Genomic DNA, 13,456 nt, shown 5'->3' with positions numbered 1-13,456 from the left:
TCAACAGCGTTGCCAGTGCGAAGCTAACGTGAAAAGATGTCAAACGAGCCCGGGCTTCTGCCTCCCAACACGACGCGGGCGCCTCGCGGCTGTGCGAGACGCCAGCTGGACAGCTAGCTGACGGAAGACGCCTCTTCTGTGCCGCCGGTCTGCCCTCAGCGTGGGTGAGTGAGCGGCTCCCGACAGGAAGGAGCGTCCAGGTTAGCTTAGCATGCTAGCAGGACGCCTAATGCTGACTCGTCAAATACTGTTCTATGGTGTTCGTTTCTGACTTGTTGATTATAAACATGTGAGGATGAAGATATTGTGTCAATTCTAAATTTATTGTTCTTTAAATCTATATAAAGTGTATGATAAGAATGCAGTGACAGTTAAAAATTAAAATATGTTGTAATGTTAGTCAATATTTGTGAAGGATTATAAAGGAGGTCAGTGTTTTTGAATATCAACTGTACATTTTTGCGCAATATTAATTTGCGATAATCTATTCCTTAGTGAAGGTGACCCATAAACAAAGAAAATATTGTCAGATGTAGTATTCTAGTTTTTGGTTTCATCTATTAAATTAGTGGGAGTGTTTCTCTTGAAGGTTAAAAAATAACCTCACGGTTTAGTTAGATAATTCTATGTCAACAGTTTACAAGTGAAGCCAGGCTCTCTGTTCTAGTATCTGTTTTCTGATAGCTATTGTGTATCATAGTACCAAGTCTTTAGATAAAGTCTTGAAACTAGAGGCTTGTTCATCGGTCTCTTGGATGAGAGTAAGTAATTAAGTAAGTCATTTTTATTTGTATAGCGCTTTTCCAGACCAGGGTCACAAAGCGCTTAAACAATCAAAACAATAATCAATAAAGTATATACTTTAAAGGGCAAGATAAAACTGATAACACATCAGGAGTTCCAGAAAAACAAGGAAAAGCCTGAACAAATAGGTCAAACTTCTGAAACCTTCCGATGCTGTTATTAATAAAAGATATCGGGTAATTTTCTTTAAAAATATAATGGGTAGTGGTCATAATATTTCTTGTCGTAGCAATGGGTACGTGTGTTATAATTTTATTTGCCTATTGTTGTTTTTAAAATGAAAAACTGTCTCTTGTGTGTCCAGCCTTCAGATTGAAGAGGACATGACCCACCTCGCTGTCCGTCACTGGACCCCTAAACATGTTGCCAAGTGGCTCAAAGAAGAGGGGTTTTGTGATTACGTGGACCTGCTCTGCTACAAACATCGACTGGACGGCACCAGTCTGCTAGCCCTGAGCGAGTATGACCTTCGTTCCCCGCCTCTGGAGCTCAAGGTGTTGGGGGACATCAAGCGGTTGATGTTGTCCATCCGTAAACTCCAGAAACAGAATGTCGACGTCTTAGAAGAGCTGGGCCTCCCCTTCGATGGCCACTCTCCGACCGGTGCTGGCGGCAATCTGGACTGGTTGTGTAAAGGAGAGCCGGAGAGAGACTTTGACTGCAGTGACACGGCACCGGTGGGAGAGGAGTACCACCAGTACACTAATGGGAAGCACAAGCAGCAGACGAGGCGCTTGGACCCGGAGTACTGGAAAACTGTGCTCAGCTCCATCTACGTTGTGTTTGTGTTCGGGTTCACGTCGTTCGTCATGGTCATCGTCCATGAGCGGGTGCCGGACATGCGTACCTACCCTCCATTGCCAGATATTTTCCTTGACAGGTGAGCATATCATTTGTTTCTATACACAATTCTCTCTCATTCAATATTAACCCTTTTTCCTTACTGTTTGTTACTCCTAATGACTATAATGCAAATGTGTGTGTTCCTATGTACACAACGCCTTCACACTCATTTCAATGTTGACATTTATACTTTGTTCAGGTGACACAGAAACCGGATGGTACACATTTTTGGGGAGGGAATTGCAACCAAAATCACTTGTTATAGTATTGTTAATTTTCCTTTTTACTTCTCAGTGTTCCCAGAATTCCATGGGCCTTCGCAATGGCAGAAGCATGTGGTGTGATCCTCTGTAATATCTGGCTGCTGGTTCTGCTGCTTCATAAACACAGGTGGAGGATTTGCTCTTTTGTCTCATGTCTTCTCACAGGAGATTAACCCGGTTAAATCTCTCTTGGTGGTTTTTAGGTCTATCTTGTTGCGGCGGCTTTGCAGCCTCATGGGGACGGTGTTCATGCTGCGCTGTGTCACCATGTTCGTCACTTCTCTGTCTGTGCCTGGACAGCACCTCCAGTGCTCTGGCAAGGTACTAGAACATGGGTTTAAAAGTCTTACACATCAACGCTCTTGTTTGGAAGACTACAGGTTACACAACACATCAATACAACACAGAAATATATATTTACACCATTTGAATTAGGGTTAAATTACTTGTGATGAAGTAACAACTTAGATGTACACTAACTACACTGAGAACCTAAACAACATAGATAGTCGAATGCACTTTTCATTTAAATCAAGAAATAATTTTATACTCTTTATTTTATCAGCATTTTATCATCTTGAGACTAAAAAATGCAGCATATTGGATTTACCACATCTTAAGCTGCTTGCGTGTGTGGGTGGCTAATGGGTGCTAATGAAGGAATTATGACTCCCTGTACTTTCATTAAACCGATTCTGATTGTTTGGTTGAGAATGAAAAATATGTCGTGGGTCACTTGATCTTGGCTTGTTGCTTGAGACAATGTATTGACTATAGTTATAATTGTGTGTTTTGTACAGATCTATGGAGACATGTGGGCCAAACTACATCGAGCTGTGGCCATCTGGAGCGGTTTTGGGATGTCGCTGACAGGAGTACACACCTGTGGGGACTACATGTTCAGTGGTCACACTGTCGTCCTCACGATGCTCAACTTCTTTGTCACGGAGTGTAAGTACACTGTATAGCTGTAGAACTTCTTCGGCTCAGAACTTTATTTAAATACCACCTTAAAATATGTCATTTTATTGCAGCAAACACACATATGTTATTATTTTTTCTCCTGGTATACTCAAAATAACATGCAATATAATGACCACGTTCCCTGAATAATTATTTGTTTCAATGTCGCCATCTAGTGCTTATAATGTGTAACTTTCATTTTTTAAAACCAAAAAGCTTTTAAAAGTGTTTTTGCTGACATTGTTTTTATGTTTGATACACAGACACTCCCAGAAGTTGGAACTTCATCCACACTATGTCTTGGGTTCTCAACCTCTTTGGCATCTTCTTTATTCTGGCCGCACACGAACACTACTCGATCGACGTGTTCATTGCATTCTACATCACCACTAGGCTCTTCCTCTACTACCACACTCTGGCCAACACCCGGGCCTACCAGCAGAGTCGACGGGCCCGCATCTGGTTCCCCATGTTCTCCTTCTTCGAGTGTAATGTCAAGGGGCCCGTCCCGAACGAGTACTGCTGGCCCTTCTCCAAGCCGGCTGTAATGAGGCGCCTTATTGGATGATTGACAGCAGCAATACTGCCAGACATTTTTATCTTCTCCTGTTTTCAACTGTATTGTCAAGTTGCCAACTTGAGGTGTGTGAAAGTGTTCTTAATATGTACAAGTGCTTATTCTTGTCAGCCTTTGTTCAGTACATTCGATGTTTTCTCTTAAAATGGTATACTGAGGACCACTGTAATAGCAATACATATGACATAAGCCCTATGAAGTAACGTATTCATAGTAAAAAAGGGAAATATTGTTACTGTTTTGAACTTGAATTTAAAGTTACAGTCCAGACATATTCTCAATATGCTGGAGTGGTTCAGTTTAGGATCAACTACCAAACTTTTTTTAAATACCTTTTTCTGCTGTTTCACCTTTTAAAAAGAAAATCTGGGATTTTTCTGCATTATTAGATAAATGTATTTCTTTTTGTCTTAAATGAATTTAAGTTGCCAAGTACCTCAAGTGTTGATGTGTAAAAATGTCCAATTATTTTCATGTTTTCTGATCATTTTAATTTTTCCAGTTATCAAATATTGTAAATTGCCATAAAAGTCACGCGTAGGAATTTATTTGATTTTTTTCTTCATATTAATTTATTTCATTTTGTAAGTATGGTTGGGGTTTTTTGTATTAAATGTACAGAGTTATAGCAACATGCACATTGAGAAAACATGTTTACAGTTGCTCAAACTATGTCTTTGTTTTGCTTTCTTAGTCTTCTGACTGACCTCTTTAAGTTGCCATTGGAAATACAGGTGTTATTAATTTTGACTGTGGTCAGTACCATGTTTTATTTTATTTTAAGAGCTCTGAGGTTTTACCATCTGATGCCAGAAGGCATGTAGGGATGGGATACAGCAGAGCCATGACATGATTCTTCATTTTCATTAATAAAGAGCTAAAATGAATCAGAGGTAGTCTGACTTTCAAACTTGTAAAATAAACATATTAACTGTAGATGTGCAAAATTGTGTCAAGCTGAATTTCTAACTGTTTTTCTTCGTTCAAAAAATGTAAAATGAAAAGGAAAGCAACATTTTAATTCATTAGATAACTTTTTAACAACGATTAAGATGCTATGTAACCAGATTTTAGATTGGTAGGCCCTAAGTGGCTATTAAATATAAAATACTTCCTTTATATCATGGGAGTCAAGCTCAATTAATAAGTGGCCAAATAATGTTAGTACTCTTGGTCGTTGGCTGAACTAACTTTATATTTGACAAACTGTCTTTAATAGTATCTAATTCTCTTGAATTTATTTTCCTTCAACCTCAGTTTTACCTTTTTGGGAAGTCTGTACAATTGTTGACATTGATAAACTCTGTTCCTTAACTAAGCTTAATCACTGGAATCTGTATAGGAATTGTTGACATTTATCTTCTTTTATTTTGATCCAGCCTTCTGACATGCCAAATAAAATTAATCGGGGGAACACATATGAACTTTGACTCAAGTGCTATACACCTTACTACACTAAATAAAATTGTTTAAAACATGCATTATTTCCGCAAAATATGTATTTACAATATTACACGGCTGTACTACAACATAGACGAGCCAAAAAAAACAAAAATAAATATAAACATTTCTTTCTTTTTTAAATTCATTTTTAGGTGTCATTTGATTTCTCGTGTGTTTGCGAGACGACATGACACATTTTTTTAGATACTATATTAAAATTATTTATACATTACAATACATGATTTATCAGTATTAATCATTAATCATTTTGCAAATTCTAAACACAAGTGTTTCGTCTCAACTTTTAAAGGTTTTTTCTATTTTTAAACATGCGCGACACGGACAGCTATATTTCAGGGTCCTTCCGCGCGGAGGTCAGAAGTGTGTCTCCTCCATATCGTCCTCCTCCCTGCACCGGTGTTAGCTGAGCTCCTGCTACTGACAGCTTTATCCACGCAAAGTGTGACCCTGTGAGTAAAACATCATCTTATTTGCACAGTTTCGAGTCTGTCTTGTGTGACGTGTCGTCTAAATATCCAGCACATGTCGCACTTGCTAGCGATCTGTCGTCTCGCTCGACACGAGTGAGCCACAAACTAACAAAGCAAAGCTACTTTTTTAACCCCTGGAGTGTCGGGGAGGCAACAAAAAACCGTCAAGAACCGTGAAAGGTTGTTTTTGTTGCTCAAGGACGTTTGAAAACACGCTGACGAGCGGAATTAAAAACCGGTTCCCGGCGCCAGGCCTCCACTTGTGACTGCCCTTGACGCTGCCGCTCACCTAGCTTTAAGTCGAGACACTCGCCACGATTAAACGTGGGACTAGAATGTCTTTTTGAATGTATATTTAGGACTTTATTAGTATTTATTTGCGTGTTGCTAAATTGGCGACACAGTTCCCAACCCATTAATTGGTGAAGAACCTTCAAGTCAAGTTGTTTATTGGTTGTCATCTAAGTTTATTTCACATATAGTAAATTACTCTAAACTGTAACATCTACTCATTAAAACCATTGTCAGTAGTTGTTAGATTGCAAAAGTGCACTGGGGGAAAGTGTGTTATCAAATTAATTAAATTGTATCAACTTTTGCAGAAGTTTTATTGTCATTAGACATGTTATTATATAAAGTATATTTGCCTGCGTCCTACCAACGTGGAGAGTTTGCTCTCAATTCAACAAACACTATAACATGCATTCAGGTCAAATATATCATGACACAAGTAATACTAAACAAAAACTCCTTCACCCTGAACTCTATAAATAATCAAGTGTTTGGCCAGGTTGGACGCGTTTACTCTTGAAGACTCACAAGTGGCTTTTTCAGTTTATAATAATAATAATAATAATAGTTGTTGGTATAGCAAATTCAAGACCTAACAAGAATCAAGTATTTTATATGGGACATAATTAGAAACAAAACAAGATCCAGTAGAGCCCAACATGGTACATTTAAACCCGCACAAAACATTATGATCAAAACAAAACGGGCTTTCGCAAGTTTTCAATAAAACATTAAAATTAACAAATCCATTGCCAACATTTATTTTTAATGTATGTTTTATGATGAGTAAAAACATTTCTTGGCGGTTCTGGTAGGTGTTTTCTGAATGTTATCTCAGGGACGTAAAGTGTATGGTAATTAAATTAGTAGGATGGATAATAATATGGATTTGTTTAGCTGTTAAAAGTTCTGAGCCATCCAACGTACGCTGTCCAGGGGAGCTAAAACCGCAGCTTGGCATCAAGAGTCTCTGAGTGGAAGCTTTATCTGTGTCGTTTAAGTAAAAATGAAATTGGACTTTATAACAAGTTCAACTCAACTTTCCATTGCTTTTTATGTCTGTTTTATAACTGTGCTCATTGCAATGAACTTGCACTATTGCACTACATAACAATCACACTTTTACTTTCTCTTCTATACAGGCACTATGGCCGTTCCTCCAGCATACACAGACCTTGGAAAGTCAGCAAATGACATTTTCAACAAAGGATATGGTAATATTGAACTTTAATTTGTTCCATTTGTCAAACTTGTTGGTCACTTGCATTAACATTAATTGAATATGTGTCGCTTGTAGGTTTTGGCCTGGTTAAGCTGGATGTGAAAACCAAATCTGCCAGTGGAGTGGTGAGTAACCTGATGGCATTTTTCTTGCAAATAGATTAATATTTCTAAAATGGGATCATTCTTAAAAGCGGCCAATCTTCTTAGAATTATTGAAACAATCTTCAGCTCCTCTTTCATTATAAAGGGCAGCAAATATCACTGTTGACAACACCTACCAGAGAGAAGCCAATCATAATACTAGTTTGATATTTGGAGCAAGCATATTTTAAAAAGGAATAAAATGTTAAGGACTAGACTTTTTTTATTTAAAGAATGTCTGTTTTTTTTCTATTCAATAGAAGTCTAGCAAAATGAATCAGGACTATAAGTATTTTTCTTCTGTAAAAGAAGTGTCAGTCGTAGGGAGGTTGGTTACTTTTAGATGGAACTTATGAGTTCATGGCTTAAGAATTTTTGTTACTGTAAAACACTTTCTTGGTCATCATCTGCTGTCTTAAAGTGTTTTTAAAATAGAGGTGATCTGCAGATTGAGCATAATGGAGCTATGGACGGCTTAAATAATGTTCAGTGTTTTAGGAGCACAACACAAGTTCATATTCTAGAAATCTCTAAACCTCTGTATTGATGTTTCAGGAGTTCAAGACATCCGGCTCATCCAATGTTGACACCAGCAAGGTGACGGGTGCACTGGAGACCAAGTATAAGTGGTCCGAGTATGGCCTGACGTTCACAGAGAAGTGGACCACAGAGAACACTCTGGGGACAGAGATCTGTGTGGAGGATCAGGTAGGTACTCCCTTATTCTTTATTTATAGAAATTATACTGAATTATGATTTTTCTTCAGATCACCAAAGGCCTGAAACTCACATTTGACACCACATTCTCCCCAAACACTGGGTAAGAATCGAATGTATGTGATATACTTTAAGAACGCTGAGTCAACTCTTTTATTGTCTGCAGCAAGAAGAGTGGCAAAGTGAAGACGGCCTATAAGAGGGAGTACCTGAACGCTGGTGTGGACGTAGATTTGGACTTTGCTGGTCCCACAATCCACGCAGCAGCTGTGGCCGGGTATGAAGGATGGCTTGCTGGATACCAGATGACCTTTGACACGGCCAAGTCGAAGATGACCAGGAGCAACTTTGCAGTTGGTTACAAGACCGGAGACTTCCAGCTCCACACCAGCGTGTAGGTTTACACGATCTCCGACACGACTGAACAGATGTTTTAAAGTTTTTCTCTCTTTGTCCAGCAACGATGGATCTGAATTCGGTGGATCCATTTACCAGAAGGTGAATGACAAACTGGAGACATCCGTCAATCTTGCCTGGACTGCAGGCAGCAACGGCACTCGCTTCGGAATTGCTGCCAAGTACCAGCTGGACTCCAGTGCCTCCATATCTGTGAGTGATGTAATGTTGCCATAACATTTCCAGCTCATGGACAAGCTGTAGAAACTGACACACACACACACCCCCAGAAATGCTTGTGATTTGGACTTGCATAAAGAGCCCTGTAATGCTACTATGATCACATGTTGCGGAGTAGAGTAATGCAAGTGTTGATGCGTAGCTTTCGTTCAACTACACACAGACTGAATTCACTACAGTGAGTGCTTTAACATCAACTTTGTTTCCTCAGGCTAAGGTGAACAATGCTAGCTTAGCAGGAATTGGATACACCCAGACTCTGCGACCTGGTAAGAATCTCTTCATCTTCATCTACCTACACAATCGTGGCACAGCTGTGAACGTGTCCTGTGTGGTTGCAGGGATGAAACTAGTCCTGTCAGCTCTGGTGGATGGAAAGAACATCAACGCTGGAGGTCACAAACTGGGACTGGGGCTGGAGCTGGAGGCTTGATGATCCTCTACTTTCCTGCAAAGGAGCGAAATCTAGAATTTCCTGTCTGAATAAGCCAAAAATAAAATCCCCACTTCTGAGCACTGCTTAGTTTGCCACCTCCTTTCACTGCAGCCACGACCCAGCAGTTGTTGAGCCAGTGTTGAGTAAATTCAGTGTGACTATCCATACGAGGAGCTCGTGTTCTGTAGATGGTTTTCTTGGTAGAATCTTTCTTTCGTTTGAATTTGCACATCCTTGTTGGAGTACAGTGACACAAATGGAACTTCTTCCTCCGCTGTGGTGGACTCGATGGTCTCCTAGAGTGTTAGATTTACTTTTGACCTACTAGTTCAAGAATGAGTGAACCTCATCCCGACAACTGACACAGTGTCTACCTTTGCAATAAAGTGTTTATCAATCCTTGTTTCTTGAGCAGGTCTTAATCAACTTCTTTCTTAAGCTTTCTGTTTATACTTGAGACTTGCCTCCCCTTACTGTTAGTTGGTATTCACTTCCAACACTTCTTGAAGGTGGTTCTACTCTTTAGACTTTGCACTGAGGTGTACAGCAATGCCTCCTCAGTATACACATTTAAATGTTTGTAAACGGTTGAATATTTGTGCTGATTTCACCCTCGGGATCCAGCAAGTTCAAGTCCAGGCCTGTTCAAACTACTGCTGACAACAAAACACTTTGTTCTTACTGGAATCGTCTGATGCATCATGAGCAGCAGCTGCCCTCTTGCTGAGAAAAGCTTTATCTCTCAGATTGAGCCATTTGAGTTGAATTCAACAGTTGCAGTCAAGGTTTAAAACAGTTTTTTTTACTCAATCATGAGGAACGGGTCAAGACAGGGGCTCTTATCACAGTTTGATGGCCAGTGTGAGTCCGTCCCCCACCGTCAGCATGCTGAGCATGACCCTGGTGTCACGGTGCAGTTTCTTGTTCAGTTTGTCGATGGCCAGAGTGTCGGCGTCTTCAGCGGGCCTCAACACTCTACCCCCCCACAGCACCTGCGAAAGGCCCCGACAGGTGAGACCCTCCAGAACGTGACATCTTTTGAGTTGCTTTTAAAAGGGACACTCACGTTGTCGATGGCGATGATGCCTCCTTTCCTGATCAGCAGCAGACACTTCTCATAATAGAGTTCGATGTTCTGTTTGTCTGCATCGATGAAGGCGAAGTCAAAGGTTTCTGCCTCACCAGCCGCCATGAGGTCATCTGTCAGGAGGAAGAATTTATGAGAGCCAACGGTAAACTGACGCATGCTTATGATAAGGGATATATTTAAATGAATGTGTACGAGTCTCACGACCAGACGGCAGGTTCTGAACAAGTGCTGGGATTAACAGATCTGGTTGGCCTGATGGACATTCTGGTTGATAGTATTAGCTCTTCTACTGTACTAGTGATGTTGTCTTGTCCTCATGGCATCTGAGTTTCATTTCCAATGAGCCACATGTGAGGTTCAAGCCAGTAAAATGATTCTAATGTTGTGATGAGAAGCATACAAGTTTAAGTCCTGATTCTTCTGAGTAACAACCTACATTGACTAGAGTCGGCATCAGTCAAAGGTGAGTCATGATTAAAAGACAGTTTCATAACAGTCTAAACGGTTAAAAACGGAAGACGTTACACATCATTGGCCGTTTATTCTACTCCGCAAGGAATGATTGATCCAACTTAAAACTGTCGTGACCTAACACTTGTTAGTGCTGGTCATATCTTCATTTTCTGAATTGATGATGTAGAGATAACCTGATGGAAAAGTTTCAGTTGAAGATAATAGTTGGCTGATGACCTGAAATAGCAGCAATAAACCAACAGTAGTTCTCAGTGAACAGTTATGACTCGTCATTAATGTTAATTTAAAGCAAGAGGTTATACTATCGCTCTAATTCTATTTGTCTGTGTGAAGCTTCAAACGTTTATTTACCTAAAGTCTTTAGTGCCGACTGGAGACGCAGATCTATTTTCTTTTCAACACCAGCCTGAGGAGAAAAAAAACAAACATAATAAACAAAATTAAACACTATAAAAAAAAAAAAACATTTTTCTATTTTTATTTAAAATCCTCCCTTTGGAACCAAATAAAAGCAAATATTGTTGTATTTCTAATAGAGTATTACATGTTGCCCTGATTCTTTCACACTATTGTGTGTAAGCAGAGAGACATGTGTGACACACAAGACAATACATCCGATGATATCTTCAATGGTCACTTGGACCATAAATAGATTTAGATTTGACAAAAACCAAGCCTTGATGGGATAAGAGATCAAGTAGAAGCTAAATATTCCACTATCAGGCTGCATTAATGTGTTACTCATTCAGAGTTTGACAAACAATCTCAGTCCCACGTGACAAACCTCTGTCCAGAAGGGTTTGCCAATGTTGGTATAGACTTCGCTGATGTCGCACGCCACCAGCAGCCCATCGTCCGGAAGTGTCAGCGCGATGTTCAGTGTATTGTAACCCGTGTAGACGCCTGTAACGTTCAAGTGAGCTCTCAGTGCAAGACCTTTGAATTTCCTCTCATGCTACAAACACGTGAAAGAGACTTTTACTTAGACGACCTTTGGTCTTGTCCATCAAGCCCAGCTAATCCAAACATAAAACATGACATTACCGATCTCCAGTGCTTTCCTGGTTTTGATCAATTTGGCCATGTTGGCCATGAACTGCGACTGCTCACAGGCGACCATCATGACGTTGCCTGGTTCCTCCATCGTCCTCTGGAAACCAGGAGAAGAGGCATGTTCTTTGTGTTTGCTTCATACGATCGTACCCCATGAATGAATGGTGTGAGCAGACGTCCAAGCAGTCATACCAGTCTCAGCTTCTTTAGCACCGGATGTTCCCGCAGAGAGTTCTCCACGACATACTGCAGCAAAGGACTTCCTCCACAGTGGCTCTTAGTGAGACTCATCCTCTTGATCCTTCTTCCTGACGTTCAGAAAACATTACACAAGAATGACAAACACTGTTTTGATTTACAGTCCCACTCAATACAATTATATATTTTGTATTTTAGGTGAGGCAGGAGTGTAGTAGGTAATAATAGTGATTATTTTTATTATTATTATTATATAATCTGACAGGTTTGTCATTGGAATGAGAAAATGAAAGTTGTTGTAAACTGTCAACGTCACTAGGAACTTAAATACGTTATAATTAAAAAACAGTTAAAGGAAATGAATTTGATTTGTTATTTTTAGACTGATTTTAAATCGGATTCTGATAAATCCTTCGAGCCTGTTCTTCGTTCTTGCTAGACGTGCGGCTTTGAGAAATATAAAGACATGATTCAAGTCTTACCCAGAAAATAACCGGTGACAAAAACCAGACCCACGGTCAGGGACCCTGCGAGAGCTTCTTTAGAAACATTACGGAGAGACATGATCGTGATCTGGACTCGTGAGCGACATTGACCCTCGTGAGCTGTTCCGGGTAGTTCAGGCACAACACCGTAATGCATAGAATAGACGCGAAACATGGAAAACACCGGAAGAGAGTCGTAGGTAGCATCTGATGACGTCATGTGGGGTGTTCTTTTTACAGTCATGCGAGAGTTTGAATAAAATTTATCTATTTTATTCACTGTATATTTGCTATCACGTCCCGAAAAAGTATCAAAGTTTTAAATCCCAATACCCAATTTCCCGCCGGAGAGATTACTAAAGTCTATCTATCCAACCATTAAATAAATTGTTTGAATCTTCACGTCGTGTTTTTCCAACTAAATCAATGATGGTTGTCAGACTCACCGCTGGAGTGAAGCTTCCACTGGTTCACCGTCAGTCAGGAGGACTGGCATCACTACTTATTCCCATCAAGTGCGCGTCACGTGACGCCATGCAGCGCTCGTGATTGGTCGAGAGAGAGAGCGCCTTCCTTTACCCTCTTGACTTCAGATCATATGATCACAGATTCAACCTCCACACAAGTTAAGTTTAATCATTTGTTTGTGTTTGAGGAACCGTTGTATCAGTTAACTTGATGATGAAAGTAATTCATGACTCATATTTTCATTAGAAAAATATAAATGGTTTTCTTTTGAATGCACTGTTCACTATACTGTTAATTGATTTATTTGCTGTACTTAACAGGATATATGATTAGATCCTCATCTCTAAAAGTTTAACCAGACAGTTATTTTAAGTCAGACTTATTTACACCAAGCAAATAAAGACGCCCATTGTCAACATTTCCTTACTCCTGTTGGCAGAGATGCAACCTTTGAATTAAATGTCAGCATAAACTTATCTAATCATAATTTAGGTGTGAACTTAATGACCTAAATAAGTTGCTTGGTCAAAATCACAGAAAGCAACAGACCAGGTTGACTGTGCTCATGCTAGATTGGAACCTGCAACTTTCTTTGTTTGGAGGTTGTATTTGTGCATCTACTGTATATAATAAATCAAAATATTTTATTGATATTTTCAGGAAAAGTTAAAATTTAAAAAAAACAACTTGATTTAATGATTTAAAAGGGAACTAATGTGAAAACCCAACTTTCCTGACTCACTCACATGTTTCAAATGTTGAAATCTTCCTCTCCAAGATGTAATAAGTCCCTCATCATGACCATGTTTTGAACTTATTACTTTATAAAGTTCTCCCCCATCTCAAATCTCGGCGAACG

General features: G+C 39.7%; 3 protein-coding genes across 4 annotated transcripts; 2 read left to right on the top strand and 1 right to left on the bottom strand.

The window, feature by feature from the left end:
* Positions 1-21: 21 nt before the first annotated feature.
* Positions 22-4,386, top strand: samd8b (sterile alpha motif domain containing 8b). The gene is made up of 6 exons (XM_087792742.1): positions 22-164; positions 1,109-1,684; positions 1,942-2,037; positions 2,114-2,231; positions 2,711-2,861; positions 3,137-4,386. The coding sequence occupies exons 2-6, from the start codon at positions 1,128-1,130 to the stop codon at positions 3,439-3,441; spliced, it is 1,227 nt and encodes a 408-aa protein (XP_087648868.1). The 5' UTR covers positions 22-164; positions 1,109-1,127; the 3' UTR covers positions 3,442-4,386.
* Positions 4,387-5,257: 871 nt separating this feature from the next.
* Positions 5,258-8,909, top strand: LOC148078777 (non-selective voltage-gated ion channel VDAC2). The gene is made up of 9 exons (XM_087792741.1): positions 5,258-5,363; positions 6,818-6,889; positions 6,973-7,022; positions 7,596-7,748; positions 7,808-7,860; positions 7,924-8,151; positions 8,216-8,366; positions 8,605-8,662; positions 8,735-8,909. The coding sequence occupies exons 2-9, from the start codon at positions 6,823-6,825 to the stop codon at positions 8,824-8,826; spliced, it is 852 nt and encodes a 283-aa protein (XP_087648867.1). The 5' UTR covers positions 5,258-5,363; positions 6,818-6,822; the 3' UTR covers positions 8,827-8,909.
* A 700-nt stretch (positions 8,910-9,609) lies between these two features.
* On the bottom strand, positions 9,610-12,622 carry LOC148078776 (catechol O-methyltransferase domain-containing protein 1-like). Of its 2 annotated transcripts, none has more exons than XM_087793509.1 (7): positions 12,576-12,622; positions 11,639-11,754; positions 11,438-11,543; positions 11,178-11,296; positions 10,745-10,799; positions 9,896-10,029; positions 9,610-9,821 (listed from the first exon to the last, which is right to left on the bottom strand). In XM_087793509.1, the coding sequence occupies exons 2-7, from the start codon at positions 11,735-11,737 to the stop codon at positions 9,672-9,674; spliced, it is 663 nt and encodes a 220-aa protein (XP_087649635.1). In that variant the 5' UTR covers positions 11,738-11,754; positions 12,576-12,622; the 3' UTR covers positions 9,610-9,671. The 2 variants fall into 2 exon arrangements, with proteins under 2 accessions (XP_087649635.1, XP_087649634.1); XM_087793508.1 differs by lacking the exon at positions 12,576-12,622 and adding an exon at positions 12,127-12,283.
* Positions 12,623-13,456: the final 834 nt, after the last annotated feature.

The sequence above is a fragment of the Callionymus lyra genome, chromosome 6, assembly GCF_982586985.1.
Source record: "Callionymus lyra chromosome 6, fCalLyr1.hap1.1, whole genome shotgun sequence".
Taxonomy (NCBI): Eukaryota; Metazoa; Chordata; class Actinopteri; order Syngnathiformes; family Callionymidae; genus Callionymus; species Callionymus lyra.
This window is presented reverse-complemented; position numbering and strand designations above follow the sequence as displayed.

Bases quoted from the DNA above. Each gene is read 5' to 3' on its own strand.
- LOC148078777 (XM_087792741.1), top strand. From the start codon at position 6,823: ATGGCCGTTCCTCCAGCATACACAGACCTTGGAAAGTCAGCAAATGAC. The intron at 7,861-7,923 runs GTAAGAATCGAA...TATTGTCTGCAG, and splicing joins ACATTCTCCCCAAACACTGG to CAAGAAGAGTGGCAAAGTGA. The intron at 8,367-8,604 runs GTGAGTGATGTA...TTGTTTCCTCAG, and splicing joins ACTCCAGTGCCTCCATATCT to GCTAAGGTGAACAATGCTAG.
- samd8b (XM_087792742.1), top strand. From the start codon at position 1,128: ATGACCCACCTCGCTGTCCGTCACTGGACCCCTAAACATGTTGCCAAG. The intron at 2,038-2,113 runs GTGGAGGATTTG...GGTGGTTTTTAG, and splicing joins CTGCTGCTTCATAAACACAG to GTCTATCTTGTTGCGGCGGC. The intron at 2,232-2,710 runs GTACTAGAACAT...TGTTTTGTACAG, and splicing joins ACCTCCAGTGCTCTGGCAAG to ATCTATGGAGACATGTGGGC.
- LOC148078776 (XM_087793508.1), bottom strand. From the start codon at position 12,208: ATGTCTCTCCGTAATGTTTCTAAAGAAGCTCTCGCAGGGTCCCTGACC. The intron at 11,755-12,126 runs GTAAGACTTGAA...TCTGAACGTCAG, and splicing joins TGTCACCGGTTATTTTCTGG to GAAGAAGGATCAAGAGGATG. The intron at 9,822-9,895 runs GTGAGTGTCCCT...GGCCTTTCGCAG, and splicing joins GCATCATCGCCATCGACAAC to GTGCTGTGGGGGGGTAGAGT.